The sequence below is a fragment of the Oryzias latipes genome, chromosome 19, assembly GCF_053564925.1.
Source record: "Oryzias latipes strain Hd-rR chromosome 19, Olatipes_Hd-rR_3.1".
In the NCBI taxonomy this organism is placed as follows: domain Eukaryota; kingdom Metazoa; phylum Chordata; class Actinopteri; order Beloniformes; family Adrianichthyidae; genus Oryzias; species Oryzias latipes.
In genome coordinates, this window is record NC_136255.1 from 9,859,398 (window position 1) to 9,878,110 (window position 18,713).

Below are 18,713 nucleotides of genomic sequence, written 5' to 3' on the forward strand. Positions count from 1 at the left end.
ACTCCCTTGAAAAAAGGAGATTCTTAATCTCAACGGGACGATTCCTAAGTAAATGAAAGATACATTAAAAAAGTGTCCACTTCACAGCCATGAGGCCGAAAAGTTAGTGGCAGAACTGAGCTCGAGGTGCAGACGCTCAGGCAGAGAAAGAATGAAAAGGCTGCAGGAGCAGTCGCAGAGCGCAGGGCCCTCAGCTCCTCAAGGTCACCCAGCTGCTGTGTAAAGCCGTGTAGGCAGCTCCATCGTGTTGCTCCACAAAACCTGCGCTCTGAAACACGCATTTGGTTTGTGTAATGCTGCAAACGCAGATTCTTCAGCAGGGCGAATCACCCCCACCGCTTCTCCTGGGTTCTGTCGAGACAGGACTGTCGAGATGCAGTCTGACACCGGTCGGACAGACAGCATTGCGGTCTGATCGTCCGAATGCCCGTCGGTCGGGTGGGAATCTGACCGGACCCTCTCGCTCCCTTCCCGATTTCGCAGCAGCAGCTTTGCACGTGAGATTTCAGCTGCAGTCTTCTCTATGCTCTACCAGGAGAGCTCCTTCACAGAGAGGATTTAGTGGCCGTTCCGGTGGGGATGTTCCCTGCCGTAAAACGTGACGGTCTGAGCGAGGCACTCGGAGTGCACCGCAGTCTCAGAAAAACCCCTTCCTTCTCTCATGCCTCGTGAGCGAGGAAAGCGAAAGGTTTCTGTGTTTCAAAGCAGTGAGGTTCTCAGGGAGCAGAGAGCGCCCTGCAACAAAATGTGTCTTAGCTGTGCTGAGGCAGGATTTGCAGTATCACTAATCACGAAGATAAAAATAAATGAGCTTGTTCCAAGCTGGTTTTGTTTCAGACACACGTGAATGATTCCTTTCACTAGATTTACCGAATAAACTGAAAAGGGTTTTTGTATCCCGTGACTGAAACAGCGCTAAATGATGATGGAAGCTGCTCTTTGGGGCAGACGGTGCAGTCATGAGCTGCAGGCCTCCCAGTCTCAGCTGGACGAAGACTGGGCAGGACGCAATGTGCATTTTTACTTTTTAAAACAAAATATAGTGGTATGAAGTATGAAGACGTGTGTGGGACAGTGCAGTCAGGTCTCCTAGTCTGAGATGGGAGGCTCAGAAGTCACTTTTAACTGTACCTGTTTTACATGAGCTCTCATTCTAATTTTATTTCTACGTTTTTAATGTTGAAACGTCTATTGTAAATGTAATTTATTGTTTCCTCCCCCCCCCGATAGCCAAGACTCCCTTGAAAAAAGGAGATTCTTAATCTCAACGGGACAATTCCTAAGTAAATGAAAGATACATTAAAAAAGTGTCCACTTCACAGCCATGAGGCCGAAGAGTTAGTGGCAGAACTGAGCTCGATGTGCAGACGCTCAGGCAGAGAAAGAATGAAAAGGCTGCAGGAGCAGTCGCAGAGCGCAGGGCCCTCAGCTCCTCAAGGTCACCCAGCTGCTGTGTAAAGCCGTGTCGAGACAGGACTGTCGAGATGCAGTCTGACACCGGTCGGACAGACAGCATTGCGGTCTGATCGTCTGAATGCCCGTCGGTCGGGTGGGAATCTGACCGGACCCTTCCCGATCTCACAGCAGCAGCTTTGCACGTGAGATTTCAGCGGCAGTCTTCTCTAGGCTCTACGAAGAGAGCTCCGTCACAGAGAGGATTTAGTGGCTGTTCCGGTGGGGATTTGCCCTGCCGTAGAACGGAACGGTCTGAGCGAGGCACTCGGAGTGCACCGCAGTGCCACAAAAAACCCCTCCCTTCTCTCCTGACTTGTGAGCGAGGAAAGCGAACGGCGTCTGTGTTTCAGAGCTGGGAGGTTCTCAGGGAGCAGGCAGCACCCTGCTCAAGCCGTGTTCGCTCCCCTGTTTTGACTGTGATCAAACACTGTCACAGTCACTGAGATCATCATCTCATCACTCCAGCCAGTTAAGGAATTCTGAGGTGAGTGTTTGAGTGTTTGTCATTATTTGTCATTTGACCAAAAATCTAGTCCCCACTAAAATAACATTGAATTCAATGTTAAAATTGCCAAAAAAAATGTCCTGTCAAAGTTTTGGGAGTTTTGTGTGTGTGTGTGTGTGTGTTTGTCATTAATACATTAAGGGGACCTCAGCCTGGTAGCACACTCACGGTGTGGGGACCAATTTTATTGTGGGGACCAAAAACCTGGTAACCCACTAAAATAACAATGAATGTTGTATTTTTTTGTGTGCATGGATTTATTTACTGGGTGACCAGAGGCATGGCATTCAACGCCATGATTTTTTCCACAAAAGTCAGGTCAGACGATGGAATCCATTTCAGAAATCAGAACCTGGGGCAGGTTGGAGCCCCGCTAGGCCTGAAACATTCAATTGAAACGGTATATCACCCACAGTCTGCCTCTGAGCTGAGCCTCCCTGACACAGCGCACTGTGGTGTGACTGGTCGCTGAGGCCTTCGTGCGGTTCCCTTCACCGCACCCCACCTGAGTTTTTCTATGGAGCTTCATGACTTTCAGTAGGCAGAGGAGGACCTGCGTGCTCCCCTGAAGGTGCAGGCTGCGTGGGTTCCTCAGACGCCTCAGGCTGCGGCCTGCCTCTGAGTTGAACCTCCCTGACACAGCGCTCTGGGGTGTGACTGGTCGCTGAGGCCGCTCGTGCGGTTCCCTGCACCCAACCTGAGCCTTTCCATGAAGCTTCATGACCTGTCAGAGGGGAGAGGATTGGACCTGCGGGCTGTTCTCAGTCAAGGCGCTCTGCCGCCCGCCTGTCAGTCGGCAGTATTTGGGAATCTCTCCGTACCAGGAGCCACCTCGGCCATGTGAGCATCGCCACAGCGTCAGCAATGACTGGGACAGCAGCAGAGGCCGCTTCACAGCCGTGTGGCTGCGAAGTTAGATTTCGGCTGCTGTTTGGCAGCAGAAATGAGGACGAGGCAATGCTGCAGGCCGAGGTGCAGAAACTCAGGCAGAAAGACCAACGGCTGCAGAATGAGTCGCAGAGCGCAGCTGCCCGTCTCATCAAGGTCACCAAGCTTCTGCGTGATCGCAACAAGCCTTGTCGGCTCCCCTGTTTTGACTTTGATCAGTCACCGTCACTGAGATCGCCGTCTCATTACTCCAGCGAGGTAAGAAATTCTGAGATGAAGTTTGAAAATCACATCGACTGTGTGTGTGTGTGTGTATTTTACAGACACGGTGACCTCCGTCAGAGAAAACAGGTATGTGTTGGTGTGCATGGATGCATTTACTGGGTGAACAAAAGCATGGCTTTCAACGCCATGATTTTCCCCACAAAAGACAGGTCAGACGATGGAATCCGTTACAGATACCAGGACCTGCGGCAGGTTGGAGCCCCGCTAGGCCTGAAACATTCACTCGAAACGGTATATCACCCACAGCCTGCCTCTGAGCTGAGCCTCCCTGACACAGCGCTCTGTGGTGTGACTGGTCGCTGAGGCCTTCGTGCGGTTCCCTTCACCGCACCCCACCTGAGTTTTTCTATGGAGCTTCATGACTTTCAGAGGGCAGAGGAGGACCTGCGTGCTCCCCTGATGGTGCAGGCTGCGTGGGTTCCTCAGACGCGACAGGCTGCGGCCTGCCTCTGAGTTGAACCTCCCTGACACAGCGCTCTGGGGTGTGACTGGTCGCTGAGGCCGCTCGTGCGGTTCCCTGCACCCAACCTGAGCCTTTCCATGAAGCTTCATGACCTGTCAGAGGGGAGAGGATTGGACCTGCTGGCTGTTCTCAGTCAAGGCGCTCTGCCGCCCGCCTGTCAGTCGGCAGTATTTGGGAATCTCTCTTCGTACCAGGAGCCATGGGAGCATCGCCACAGCGCCAGCAATGACTGGGACAGCAGCAGAGTCCGCTTCACAGCCGTGTGGCTGCGAAGTTAGACTTCGGCTGCTGTTTGGCAGCAGAAATGAGGACGAGGCAATGCTGCAGGCCGAGGTGCAGAAACTCAGGCAGAAAGACCAACGGCTGCAGAATGAGTCGCAGAGCGCAGCTGCCCGTCTCATCAAGGTCACCAAGCTTCTGCGTGATCGCAACAAGCCGTGTCGGCTCCCCTGTTTTTGACTTTGATCAGTCACAGTCACTGAGATCGCCGTCTCATCACTCCAGCGAGGTAAGAAATTCTGAGATGAAGTTTGAAAATCACATCGACTGTGTGTGTGTGTTTTACAGACACGGTGACCTCCGTCAGAGGTCAGAGCCTCTCTGACACAGCGCACTGTGGTGTGACTCGTCGCAGCTCATGCAGTTCCCTTCACCCAACCTGAACCTTTCTATAGAGCTACGAGTGCTGTCAGAGGGGAGAGGATGGACCTGCCGGCTGCTCTCAGTCACGGCGCTCTCCAGCCTGCCTCTCGGTTTGCTGCCCTGCAGGTGCGGGGCTGATCTGCGGCTTTGCTCCATCGGGGTTGCTTCACATGTTTACGAGCTCTCCACCTGAAGCTATTGTGAATGTTTTGTGAAGTTTTCACTGGCTGTAAAATAAAATAAAAAAAAAATAAATAAAAAAAAAAAAACAGAATAGAAAATCCAAACGAACCCAGAATGTTTTTTTGTATGATGACGTTTTTATTACAACATGACTCGGGGATCCAACCCCAGGCATGGTCCCGAAACAGCCCACAGGTCAGCGGAATGGAGAGAGAGAGAGAGAGTGAATTGGCCCTCCAGCACCACATCTGAAGCTATTGCTAATGTTCTGTCAGGTATTCACTGGCTGTAAAATTAAAAACAAAAAATAAAAAACAGGACAGAATATCCAAACGAAACCACAATTGTCTCTTAACAGAAGCTTTTCGGAGTGTTTTGATGTCGTGTAACTGTATATGTGTGGTTTTTTTTTTTTACCTTGTGATCTGTGAACGTTTTGATTTTCTTTTGAGAACCTGGGGTGAAATTGACTTTATGCTTGTGGTTTATGAGGTTCGTGGAAAAGGGCACAGCAAAGGGTAGCACATCTTCACAATGAGGCTGGCTCGTGAGAGACGTCATCAGCTTTTCAGCTTTCTCTAGATTGTCCGGATATACATCATCCTCCTTGTCCTCTTGATCTGCAGCAGCTCCATCCTCTAGGCTTCTCCAACTCCTCAACACTTACTGTCTGTTCTGGTTTCTCTTCCACAGTTCCTTTGTGTTTCAGATTATGGAGCACCGGACTCTTTTTGTTTTCTTTCCTTTTCCTTCTCATGTCTGATGGAACCAGCTGACCCAAGCAGCGGCATCGTCAGTTGTCTGTCTTCTTCATCGTGATCTTTCTTTTTTTTCAGGTGTGATTACGTCTGTTGTGATTTCGTGTTTTGTGTTTGTTGCTTTTTTTTTGTTGTTGCTTTTTGTTTGTTCACTTGGTTTTGTTTTTGTTTGTTTGTGGTTTGATTGGTTCACTCGTAGTCCACCTCCTTTCCTCCGCCATTGACAGCCGGGTCCCAAAGGTAGACGATGACCTTTTTGGCAGCAGGTAGTCCGGGGTTTGGTGGGTGGTGAGGGAGATCCGGTGGTACTGTGTTTGTTATATTTTGTCTATCTGTTGCTTTGTTTGTGTGTGTGTGTGTGTGTGTGTGTGGATATTGTGGGGAGTAGATCCAAACGGGGGTATTGTGGAGGTATGTTCTAAATTATTTCTATTAAGCATTGAATGGATTCTATATATGCATGTATATTGTATTGCAGAAATATGCTTGATTCCTTTCCTCAGTAGCAGATAGCAGGTATCACGGTCACCAGTAGGCCTGTATAGTTCAGCGCGCTGCCTTGTGGGGTACGTGACTTTTGGTCTCTGTTTTCTCTCTGTACTGGAGTGTTTATGGAGCCACGACACCAGCGATGCAGACTAAACAAAAACACACCAGTCTAATGTTGTATTTTGTATGTTTTCATCTTCCCTTACGGGATAAATTTAATGAAAAAGTTTTTGTTTTGTTTGCCTTTAGGCCGGAGAGAGCGGACAGCCACAGAGCCTAACAGGTCGTGTTTCTCCACCTCTCCCCTCTTACAAAAGGTTTGAAAATTCATGCAAACTCTTGTTTGACCTTTAGTTTCCCATTTCATTTTTTATGACGTCCTGAACCATGCGAATCTGCGAAGGCTGGACAAGACGCCGAAAGAAGAAAGCCGCTAAAATCTCACTCCCAAAGCTGCAGCTGTGAGGGGGTCCGAACGAGATATCAACCCGTCCGACCAGCGCCTGCAGGTGGGTTCTATCTGTTTTTTTTTCCCACTCTTTGAAAATCAAGTGAAAATTCTGACTGGAAAAACAAATAAAACCGTTCTGCTCCAAAAAAGCAGTTTCGCTGCCTCGTTGGGTCCGCGGTGACCCCAACGGAAACCTGGACGATATATAGTCCCGCGTGCTGCCTCGCGGGGTCCCTGGTGACCCCAGCGGAAACCTGGACCAAATATAGTCCCGCGCGCTGCCTCGTGGGGTCTGCGGGTAACCTTGTCAAAACGGCGTAGGGGATCTTCAAATCAGCCTTAGGGGTGCGGGAGGGTTATGGTGAGAATGTTGGTAAGAGAGAGTTCTCACGTTGATGGTGGGAAAACGCTATGTTTTGTCTGTCAAGACCAGGTGGTAGGAGACAGTTCTCATGTTGACGGTGGGAAAACGCTATGTTTTGTCTGTCAGGACCAGGTGGTAGGAGACAGTTCTCACGTTGACGGTGGGAAAACGGGATGTTTTGTCTGTCAAGACCAGGATCCAAGGTCGCTCTGTGTCCGTTATCTGTGAGAAAAGAAGAGTGTTTGCAGGACCAAACATAATATGGAAAGTTTATGAAAAGACGGAAATGTTAAAATGACTTTTTTCTGACAGGAAAACAAGCCCGAGCTCTAGCCTCTTCCCCGCGCTGCCTCGTGGGGTCTGCGGGTAACCTTGTCAAGACGGCGTAGGGGATCTTCAAATCAGCCTTAGGGGTGCGGGAGGGTTATGGTGAGAATGTTGGTAAGAGAGAGTTCTCACGTTGATGGTGGGAAAACGCTATGTTTTGTCTGTCAAGACCAGGTGGTAGGAGACAGTTCTCACGTTGACGGTGGGAAAACGCTATGTTTTGTCTGTAAAAGCCAGGATCCAAGGTCGCTCTGTGTCCGTTATCTGTGAGAAAAGAAGAGTGTTTTTGCAGGACCAAACATAATGTTCATGAAAGTTTATGAAAAGATGGAAATTTTAAAATGACTGTTTTCCGACAAATGCAAGCCCAAGCTCTAGCCTCTTCCCCGCGCTGCCTTGTGGGGTCTGAGGTACCCCAACGTAAGCTAAAACAAAATATAGTTCCTCGCGGCCTTGTGGGGCTCTGAGGTACCCCAACGTAAACCTAAACAAAATACATTACAGCGTGCTGCTTTGTGGGGTCCGTGGGGATCCCCACGTAAACCAAAACAAAATACAGTCCCGTACGCTGCCTTGTGGGGTCCTGCAAACCCCTCAAGACAGATAACGTAAACCAAAACAAAATATAGTTCAGCGCGCTGCCTTGTGGGGTTCACGTGACCCCTCTAGACAGACAAAGTAAACCAAAACAAAATATAGTTCAGCGCGCTGCATTGTGGGGTCATGCAAACCACTCAAGACATATAGGATAGACCAAAACAAAATATAGTTCTGCGCCTTGCCTTGTGGGGTACGCGAGACCCCTCAAGACAGATAAGATAAACCAAACAAAACTATCGTTCAGCGCGCTGCCTTGTGGGGTACGTGTGATCCCAAAGTAAAAAGCAGCCTAAGGGGCGCGGGAGGGATACTTGGGCTTCGGAGGACTAGATTTCTCAAAGTAAAGGTGGGGTCCCTTGGAGAACTCGTCGAAATAAGGTTGGGGTCGCGCTGACCCCTCGAGACAGCGTTGGGGTTCCTCAAATCAATCTGAGTGGCGCGGGAGGGTTATGGTGAGACTGTGGGTAGGAGACAGTTCTCGCGTTGATGGTGGGAAAAAGCTATGTTTTGTCTGTCAAGACCAGGTGGTAGGAGGCAGTTCTCACGTTGACGGTGGGAAAACAGGATGTTTTGTCTGTGAAGACCAGGATCCAAGGCCGCTCTGTGTACCCTTTTCAAGGTAAGGGCTGTTTTCCCTAACTGTGTGACAATCGAGTGAACATTCTGACAGCCTAAGGGTAAGGTGGGATCACTTGGAGAACTTGTCAGAGTAAGGAAGGGGTCATGTGGACCCCTCATTACAGCGTAGGGGTTCCTGAAATCAGCCTAAGGGGAGCGGGAGGGATACTTGGCCTTCGTAGGACTACATTTCTCAAAGTAAAGGTGGGGTCACTTGGAGAACTCGTCGAAATAAGGTTGGGGTCGCGCTGACCCCTCGAGACAGCGTTGGGGTTCCTCAAATCAGCCTGAGTGGCGCGGGAGGGTTATGGTGAGACTGTGGGTAGGAGACAGTTCTCGCGTTGATGGTGGGAAAAAGCTACGTTTTGTCTGTCAAGACCAGGTGGTAGGAGGCAGTTCTCACGTTGACGGTGGGAAAACAGGATGTTTTGTCTGTCAAGACCAGGATCCAAGGCCGCTCTGTGTACCCTTTTCAAGGTAAGGGCTGTTTTCCCTAACTGTGTGACAATCGAGTGAACATTCTGACAGCCTAAGAGTAAGGTGGGATCACTTGGAGAACTTGTCAGAGTAAGGTTGGGGTCATGTGGACCCTTCATTACAGCATAGGGGATCCTGAAACCAGCCTTAGGGGAGTGGGAGGGATATACGGCTGGCCCGCGGGATAAGATGATACATGACGAGCCTCATTTATTCATGGGGTACACGTGACCCCTCTAGACAGACACAGTAAAGCAAAACAAGATATAGTTCAGCGCGCTGCCTTGTGGGGTACGTGTGATCCCAAAGTAAACAAAAACAAAATATAGTTCAGAGCGATGCCTTGTTGGGTACATGTGACCCCTCTAGACAGACACAGTAAAACAAAACAAAATATAGTTCAGCACGCCGCATTGTGGGGTCACGCGAACCCGTCAAGACATACAGGATAGACCAAAACAAAATATAGTTCAGCGCGTTGCCTTGTGGGGTACGCGAGACCCCTCAAATCAGCCTAAGGGGAGCGGGAGGGATACTTGACCTTCGGAGGACAACATTTGTCACCGTAAAGGTGGGGTCACTTGGAGAACTAGTCGAAATAAGGTTGGGGTCGCGTGGACCCCTCGAGACAGCGTTGGGGTTCCTCAAATCAGCCTAAGGGGAGCGGGAGGGATACTTGGCCTTCGTAGGACTACATTTCTCACCGTAAAGGTGGGGTCACTTGGAGAACTCGTAGAAGTAAGGTCGGGGTCGCGTGGACCCCTCGAGACAGCGTTGGGGTTCCTCAAATCAGCCTAAGGGGAGCTGTAGGGATACCTGGCCTTCGTAGGACTACATTTCTCAAAGTAAAGGTGGGGTCACTTGGAGAACTCGTAGAAGTAAGGTCGGGGTCGCGTGGACCCCTCGAGACAGCGTTGGGGTTCCTCGAATTAGCCTAAGGGGAGCTGTAGGGATACTTGGCCTTCGTAGGACTACATTTCTCAAAGTAAAGGTGGGGTCACTTGGAGAACTCGTAGAAGTAAGGTTCGGGTCGCGTGGACCCCTCGAGACAGCGTTGGGGTTCCTCAAATCAGCCTGAGTGGCGCGGGAGGGTTATGGTGAGACTGTGGGTAGGAGACAGTTCTCGCGTTGATGGTGGGAAAAAGCTACGTTTTGTCTGTCAAGACCAGGTGGTAGGAGGCAGTTCTCACGTTGATGGTGGGAAAACAGGATGTTTTGTCTGTGAAGACCAGGATCCAAGGCCGCTCTGTGTACCCTTTTCAAGGTAAGGGCTGTTTTCCCTAACTGTGTGACAATCGAGTGAACATTCTGACAGCCTAAGGGTAAGGTGGGATCACTTGGAGAACTTGTCAGAGTAAGTTTGGGGTCATGTGGACCCTTCATTACAGCGTAGGGGATCCTGAAACCAGTCTTAGGGGAGTGGGAGGGTTATATATACTTTATACGATTTTACTCATTGAAATACATGTTTCCTTTTAAATGTATGACAATAACCCTTGCGCTATCCTAGAGAAAAAAGAAATAAATTGGATTAGATAAAGGAACGGGGGGGCTTATTTTAACCCTTTGGCTGTCCTAGAGGGGGAACAAAAAGGCTTGGATTGAAGGAAGGGAATGGGGGGGTCATTTTAAAAACGCACCCCCTCATCCTGGTTTGGTCCCTGACCACTGTACATGGTTTGGTCCCTGACCACTGAAGAGTGGTCATTCACCCCAAAAATTTGTAGACGTTTCAGGCACCCTCTATCACCCCCGACCACTACTGAAAAACAAAAACAAACCGTCATTCACCTCACGTGATCTATTTTTTTTTTGTACAGGGCGACTCATCCAATAAAGCGCTTAAAATGAATGAACCCAGCATTCTGTGATTTAATGTGAGCAGCAATTTCTGAAATGACCACGAAATGCCCATTGTCCTCCCTGTAGGGCAGTGTTTTCAACCCGTGGGCTGTGGGAGATGGTCAGGATCGTACGGATTGCTGACTTAATCATACACACTTCTGGACATCACTGAACAGGACTCCCCACTGAAGCCCTACGTTGAAATGGAAGCTCAGAATGGATAGCCCCTGAGGAGAAAGGTGGGAGCAGAGGGAAAGTGGAACAACAGCTGATCGCCGGCTCATCTGCGAAGTAGCCAGGGATGACCAGGAAGCTGCAGGGAAGACTTGAATGCCTATCAATCTGCGACTAAAGGAAGGACCGCTCTCCTCCCGATCTGTCTCGATGCGTGTGCCTGATACTTGTACATCACCCTAAAGTTCCCCTTTGTTTCTTTCAGCTGCAAAAATGCTGGTTTCCTGCACCGCGACCAGACCAAGACAGGCCCTTTGTTCTCCCTCCAGTGGACCAATAAATACCCTACTGGATCATCGAAGACATGAAAAGGAACGTTTTCTTAATGCAGATGAGACGGGGTGTTAGAAATGCATGCATTACATATGATAGCTTACAAGAGAATTCAGTCAGGTTCTTTTATTTCTGGTTACCTAATACTGGCTCCAGCATACCTGCCTACAGCTGCATGGTTCCAGGGTGTCTAGTCAAACTACATCAAAATAAATGAACTGAGATTGACCTTTGTTGTCTCATAGACGTACAGAGCAGCTTAACCAAACGTTTTAAAATGTAGACTGCTTTCTGTGATTAAATTTAAACAGTAACTTGTAAAATGACCAAGAAACTGACTGTCCCTTCCCAGATCTTACAATGCAGCCACTCTGATCCTGAGTTACACTTGGAACTGGTCCCTGTCCGATCATTGTAGTACTTCAAGTATGTCAGTGCATCGTTTGCCTTGCTGGAGTGATAACAAAGTAGAAAGAAGAAGCAATAAAACGTAATTAAAAACAAAATCAACGTTGTCATTGTGTTTATTGAGGTTTCACAGGGAAATATACTGTAACCCGATCAAAAGTAAAAAGGTGAAAGCCTTTGAGAAATCCTGTTCATGTCACAGGAACAGGCTGGACTGCGAATAGTAGTCGCAATCCCCGTATGTTTTGACAGCATTCGGACTATCTCTATGAGCATTGTACGAGATCAAGCCGTCAGCATTTCTCCCGTCGCCTTGTCTCTCTTTGAGCACTGTGGAGGTGAGCACCATTGTAATGACGTACATGGCGTAAATCAGAATGTTGAACACGGCTATGGCGCACTCCATGTTGTGCATCCTGTGTTCGTCGCGAATCATCGGCCGGTACAAGAGCTCCATGCAACCCGAAACAACTGCCATGAACAGCTCCAGATTCATCATGACCAGACAGGCCAACACCGTTCGGGTGCCTTTGTTGACCCTCCTGGGCCTGTCCTCGCCGTCGTCCATCTTGCGCTTGCTCTTGGCCGCGAAAAAGCTTAGCACCACGCTCACGACCATCGCCAGACAGCCCAGGGTTATCACAGCTATGCCGCCGTGTATGTACGCCTGATCGTAGTCACTCTTCATTGGACTCTCAGAGGAGCCAGACGAGACGTACCTCGCACTTCCCCTCACGGCGTGACTGCTATCTATCAGGTACAGGACGTTGTTGGGCAGGGCAAGGAACCCGACAATGAGAGAGGTGATGATCGCGATGGCGGCACCCAGCTTCCCCCTGAACCTGGCAACGCTCAGTACGGAGTTGGAGGAAGCGCCTGACTTTCTCCCCGTCAGCATCTCTTTCCCAGAAGAAATCAAAGAATCAAAGCCACCCACGAGGCCGTTCCTGGTCCGCTGCATCCCGCTGAGCTGAGTCTGGAGGACAGGGCTGCGTCCTATGTACGAGCAGACTGAGATCTCAGAGGTTCTTTTTCCCGACCCACCCCACCAACTCCCAAATTAACAGTTATGCTTCTGGGGCCCCCCGCCCCGCGACATTTAATAAGATGATGCTCGGGAAACCCGCGATCGAGTTCAGAGGGTCAAGCGCGAGCCTCCAGGCTAAGGCTGTGTCGCACGGCCGCTGGTACAGGGTCCACGGCATCACAAAGACCTTAAATTCTATTTCACGCTGCAGGAGACGCGCGCGATCTCACAACATGATCTGCGTGGATCTTTACGCAAAGTTCCTCCGCCATCTCGGTCGAGATCGGTGGAACTCACTGAGCTGGGTGTCCCAGCACGTGACCAACCTCAACGCACCTGAGGACAGAGCTCGCGAGTTCGAGGGCGAGCTGAGACGCCTGCTGTCATGCGACTCTCTCAACTTTCAGTCCTGCAAGCGCGCATGGGATAGAAGCAAGCTGTCCTCCAGCATAGGAAACGCAGTGGACGCTCAGTGCAAGGACGTGTTCAACGGAAAGATGGCTGCATCAGAAACCGGGCCCGTGTCTCGCCTCCTGCTCGCCCAGCTCGAGGCCCTGCGCCTCAAGCCGATCTGCGCGGGCCTCAAAGTGGCCGGCGTGCCCACACCCGACCGAGGTGGCAGCACGTACCACAACGGCTGCACCCGGGGCTGCGGGCCACTGCCGGGACGGTACAGCTTCTACACGGAAGTGGACCTCTTGGCCCACGACACGTTGACTGACACCGTGGCCCTTCTGGAGCTCAAGACCCGAAACAGCGACGTCTTGGACAACGCTACCCTGTGGCGGTACAACGCTCAGCTATGGCTGACCTGGACAATGTTCTCCCTCACTTACCCGAGCGTGGCGGAACGCTCAAACGCTTACCTGGTGATCATACGGCCGGGCACGAACACAGTCACCATAAGGAGCTGTCTGAGGCCCTCCGTGACCAAGACGCTGCGCAGCAAGTTCCGCTGGATAAACAGCTTATGTCCACAGGTGCTCAACTGCCTCACGCCGACTTGCGTCAACCTGAGAGTCCAGGCCCGTTCGAAGCCGAGCTCCGGCAGTGGGGCCAGCGTCGACCCGGAAGACCTCTGCTACAGGAACGTCATGTTCAACCGAGAAAAGGCCATAGTTTGGCAGGGACATCCCTCTCATCAGGGACCGCAAGGCCACACGCAGCATCGTACTCCCTCCACTGCCCTGACGGCCGCGGCGGATTCGGTTGCTGGGTCAGCGTTATCCCTGCGCCGAATCCGACGGAGGGGCACGCGTGAAATTATAAACCCGGACTGCGAGCTCGAGTGCTAGAGGGAAACGAACACACTGACGAACCCATCCCCTCGAAATGGGTCTGAAGGGACGGGCGCTCCACGGCATGCTGGCCAACCCAGAAATGGCGCCTTTCGAGGTAATCGAAAAACCCCATGAGCAGCAAGACTGGATCCTGATAGACCACCTCATGGTGATACACAAAGTCAGAGAATGCGATTACACGGAGAGCGAGCAAGTGATCTCCGTCGCGAGCATGGCGAGTTATTTTGCGTCATGGTACGTTCAAGAGGGGGCCCAGGGTCGATGCGTCGTGCTCGTGAAAGATGGTCCGGGGGCGCAGAAGCCAAGCGTGAGGGAAGAAAGGGCGAACAGGACGGTCCCGGCACACGTGGACTTCTGTAAGGCTCACCTGGCCGAGATAGAGTACGGCACGATGAAACTGTTGGCCGACGTGGGCATGAGAGACAACCTTTTCTTGGTCACGGGGGCGGTAGCCGAGTCGCGCTGGGCCGATACGACCGACGAGCGCGCCAGCAACCTGGTCTCATTCCACAGTGAGTACGAGGAGCGCAGGCGAGAGGAGGCTGGCCCTCTCGCGGACCGGGACCAGTTCGAAGTAGAGACCCTCGGACGTTCGGTCCGGGATCCAAGCCACTGCGACGGAAAGACCTACAGGCCTGAGGGGGTGCAGGGAGTTTACTTGACCGCGTTCGCGAGCCCTGACAACGAACGTCTCCAGGCCTTGCTCAAGGCATGTGTCGAGTGTCGAGAAACAGAGGCCGACACGCTGATGGTGGAGTTGGCCAATGCCCTGACTGGCTCAGTGACGGTGTGTACAGGAGATTCGGATCTGATCGCAGTACTCGCAGCGAGCGGAAGACCCGGCCTGGCACTGAGGTTGGACAACAGAAGTTACACGGAGGACCGAGCCATGCACGAGTCGCCCTACGGCGAGCTCCTGATCGAGCCACCAAGTCGTCGGACCACGAGCGAATCACCTAACGCCGCAGAGGATTGGTTGAGCGCCCTGTGCGACCTGTGTTTGGGAGAGCACCACCTGTTGCCTTGCGGCGTGGCGGAAAGACACGTCAATCTAGGTCGCCTTCTGGAGAACTACGGTGGCGAGGGGTTCAGACTATCCGTGTACGGGTTCTTGTACCGGGGTGGCATTCGAGGCTCGGTTTACGTCACTTTCCAGAGCGCGTTTTTTGAGTCTGACGCCAGAAACAAACTGAGCGAACTTGCACTGGAAAGCCAGAAAATGTACTCGCCATGCACACGCAGCGCAAAGACGATACACTTTGTCTTCGCTGTCCTGTGTGGCGCAGCTGACACAAAAGTCGAAAGCGCAGAACACGCTCCCTCGTTGCACGCCTCCGGGGATGCCGTTCGCACGGTAACTTGCGGATCTAAGCGTCTCCGCCAGCCAGAGCTCGACGCAGAATCTGAGAGCGAATCCCACCTGCAGAAGACCAAGGGGAGGATCACGGTAGGGCTAAAGCGCACGGCCAAAGCCTACGCAGACGGAGCGATCCCCGAGTCGGCCTACGCTCGCTACCTGAGACTGACTCGCTCCGGAAGACACCTCTTCCTGAGAGCCAAAGCCAGAGTGCTGAAGGACCGGAGCGTTCGATCCGAACACTTGATTTTCATGGCCCTCTGCGGAACCGACTACAGCTTCACTCCTGTGGGACTGGGAACCAAAAGGCTGCTGGGTGGCGCGATACGCAACCGAGAGAATTTCAGCTCTTGGTGCGCGAAGCTCGTAACCGCGCTGTGGTCCAAGGACGAAGAAGATCACGAAGAGACCAAAATGTCTCTTGACTTTTGCGGGATGGCAGAGGAGTTAGCCACCCTCACGGGAGTTCCCTGGGGTACAAGCTCAAAGCATTGGACTGGGGAAAAGTTTAAAATGATGTGCAGGACGCTCAAATACGTGTGTGACCTCTGGACTTTGAAAAGGCCGCAGTTCTGTCCCCATTACGGGTTTAAAGTGCACGACGGAGTCGTGCGTTTCATGGAAGACTAAGTCTGACTTATTCTGTGTCTCCAGAGTCAACACTTGGGCATGATGTATTTTTTTTTTTGTTTTTTACTGTGCAAAAAAGAAAACACATACAGGATCGATACAATAAAAGCAAATGCTGATATCCACACACAGCGTCAGAGTTTTATTTTGTCAGGGCACGGCTGTATATGCACCAGTCGTGGTCCAATGCCGGCTTCGGTAAACTCCTGTGATCTTCTGGTGTCATATCTCTTTTTTTTTTTTATTGCTTGAGTAAAACCATGTGTCAAGATTAAGACTGAAGTTCTCCGTACGTCAACTCAAAGGACAATCGGCAGACTTCAGCCTGTTTACAGATTATGTTATAACCAGAGACTGATCTCAACCCAGGTAGCGAAGAAAATGGGTCCCAAAAGACCTCAAAGGAGAAAGACGATTCCCCGGGCCTGCAAGCGCGGAACAAAAGTGGAGGAGCCAGGGGGTTCGCGAGCCGCCCCAGTGGGGCAGACGGAAGGCCGGAAGCATGCCCGCTACGAACCGTACGACTGGGATTTAGAATCAGATGGGCCGAACGATGAAAGGGGAGACGGCGGTCAGGCGGAGCGCAAAACCAATTCAGGCGAGCGGTCCGATCCCTCACGCGAAGCCTGCGAGCGCGAAACGGAATTGGACGAGCGAGGGGGTTTGCGAGCTGCCCCAGCGGGGCGTAAGACAATGAGTTTCGCAAGACATCAAAGGAGAAAGACGATGCCCCGGGCCTGCAAGCGCGGAACAAGAGTGGACGAGCCTGTGGGTTCGCATGCTGCCCCAGTGGGGCAGAAGGAAGGCCGGAAGCATGCCCGTTACGAACCGTACGACTGGGATTCGGACTCAGATGGGCCGGACGAAGACAGGGGAGAGGGCGGTCAGCAGGAGCGCAAAGCCAATTCAGAAGAGCGGTCCGATCCCTCACGCGAAGCCTGCCAGCGCGGAACGGAATTGGACGAGCAAGGGGGTTCGCGAGCTGCCCCGGTGGGCCAGAAGCAAGGCCGGAAGCATGCCCGTTACGAACCGTACGACTGGGATTCGGACTCAGATGGGCCGGACGAAGACAGGGGAGAGGGCAGTCAGCAGGAACGCAAAGCCAATTCAGAAGAGCGGTCCGATCCCTCACGCGAAGCCTGCGAGCGCGAAACGGAATTGGACGAGCAAGGGGGTTCGCGAGCTGCCCCGGTGGGCCAGAAGCAAGGCCGGAAGCATGCCCGTTACGAACCGTACGACTGGGATTCGGACTCAGATGGGCCGGACGAAGACAGGGGAGAGGGCGGTCAGCAGGAGAGCAAAGCCAATTCGGAAGAGCGATCAGATCCCTCACGCGAAGCCTGCGAGCGCGAAACGGAATTGGACGGGCAAGGGGGTTCGCGAGCTGCCCCGGTGGGGCAGGAGGAAGGCCGGAAGCATGACCGTTACGAACCGTACGACTGGGATTCGGACTCAGATGGGCCGGACGAAGACAGGGGAGGGGTCGGTCAGCAGGAACGCAAAGCCAATTCAGAAGAGCAGTCCGATCCCTCACGCGAAGCCTGCGAGCGCGAAACGGAATTGGACGAGCAAGGGGGTTCGCGAGCTGCCCCGGTGGGGCAGAAGGAAGGCCGGAAGCATGCCCGTTACGAACCGTACGACTGGGATTTGGACTCAGATGAAGTCTACGAGCGCGGAACAAAAGTGGAAGAGCCTGGGGGTCCGCTAGCTGACCCAGTGGAGCAGAAGCAAGGCCGGAAGCATGCCCGCAATGAACCTTACGACTGGGATTTAGACTCAGATGGACCGGACGAAGACTTGGGAGAGGGCGGTCAGGAGGATCGCAAAGCCAATTACGGCGAGCGGACCCATCCCTCAGGCGAAGCCTGCGAGCGCGGAATGGAATTGGACGAGCAAGGGGGTTCGCGAGCTGCCCCGGTGGGGCAGAAGGAAGGCCGGAAGCATGCCCGTTACGAACCGTACGACTGGGATTTGGACTCAGATGGGCCGGACAAAGACAGGGGAGACGGCGGTCAGGAGGAGCGCAAATCCAATTCAGACTGGGATTTAGACTCAGATGGGCCGGATGAAGACTGGGGAGACGGCGGTCAGGAGGAGCGCAAAGCCAATTCAGGCGAGCGGTCCGATCCCTCACGCGAAGCCTGCGAGCGCGTAACGGAATTGGAAGAGCAAGAGGGTTCGCTAGCTGCCCCAGTGGGGCAGAAGGAAGGCCGGAAGTGTGCCCGCTACGAACCGTACGACTGGGATTTAGACTCAGATGGGCCGGATGAAGACTGGGGAGACGGTGGTCAGGAGGAGCGCAAAGCCAATTCAGGCGAGCGGTCCGATCCGTCATGCGAAAAAGCCCACGAGCGCGAAATGGAAGTGGACGAGCCAGTGGGTCCTCGACCCGACTCAGGAGGACAGAAGGAAAGCCGGGATCATGCCCCCTACCAACCCTACGACTGGGATTTAGATTCAGCTTACGAGTGTGAAACGGACGTGGACGAACCAGATGGTTCTCATAGTTACTTGGAAGAACGAGAACAAGAACAAGACTTCCCAGAGGAAGACATCCAAGAAGACCGCACCTCGGAGAGCGCGATCGTGTTCCCTTCCCTTTCTCTCCAAGAACAGCAAAATCAAGTGGTCGATGGCTGCGCGAGACCAGTCGGGCGCCCAGCCGTCCCCTCCGTGCCTGTCCTCTGGTCCTACGCCTGAGGCGAGAGAGGGGGCTCAAGACATACTGTCCTGTTTTCTTTTGTTTTTCACTACAAATGTAGAAAGACTGATTTTGACAGCTACCAACCGCGAAAGTGCCGCAAATGCCCATGCCACCAAGACACCAAAACCAATGGATGAGATTGTCCTAGAAGCCTATGTGGGACTGCTGATCTTGGCCGGGGTGTACAGGTCCAGAGGCGAATCGCTGGAAAGCCTGTGGGATCCAGAGTGCGGCCGAGCTATTTTCGGGGCGACCATGTCCCTGAAAAACTTTTATCGCATCTCAGCGACGCTCAGGTTTGATGATCGACGCACGAGAACCTCGAGAGCTTCGGACAAATTGGCCTCAATCAGAGAGGTGTGGGAAGAGTGGTCCGATCGGCTCCCGAAGCTGTACGACATTGGATCCGAGGTGACTGTGGACGAACGC

The 18,713-nt window shown here is 52.4% G+C and overlaps 1 protein-coding gene across 1 annotated transcript; it reads left to right on the forward strand.

Moving 5' to 3' along the window:
• The first annotated feature begins 1,455 nt into the window (after window positions 1-1,455).
• On the forward strand, window positions 1,456-13,587 carry LOC144988047 (uncharacterized). The gene is made up of 4 exons (XM_078938119.1): window positions 1,456-1,939; window positions 5,918-5,951; window positions 6,072-6,177; window positions 10,435-13,587. Exon 4 carries the CDS (start codon window positions 12,373-12,375, stop codon window positions 13,585-13,587), a length of 1,215 nt encoding a protein of 404 aa, XP_078794245.1. The 5' UTR covers window positions 1,456-1,939; window positions 5,918-5,951; window positions 6,072-6,177; window positions 10,435-12,372.
• Window positions 13,588-18,713: the final 5,126 nt, after the last annotated feature.

Excerpts from the sequence above, each read along its gene's own strand:
- LOC144988047 (XM_078938119.1), top strand. The coding sequence starts at position 12,373 with ATGATGCTCGGGAAACCCGCGATCGAGTTCAGAGGGTCAAGCGCGAGC.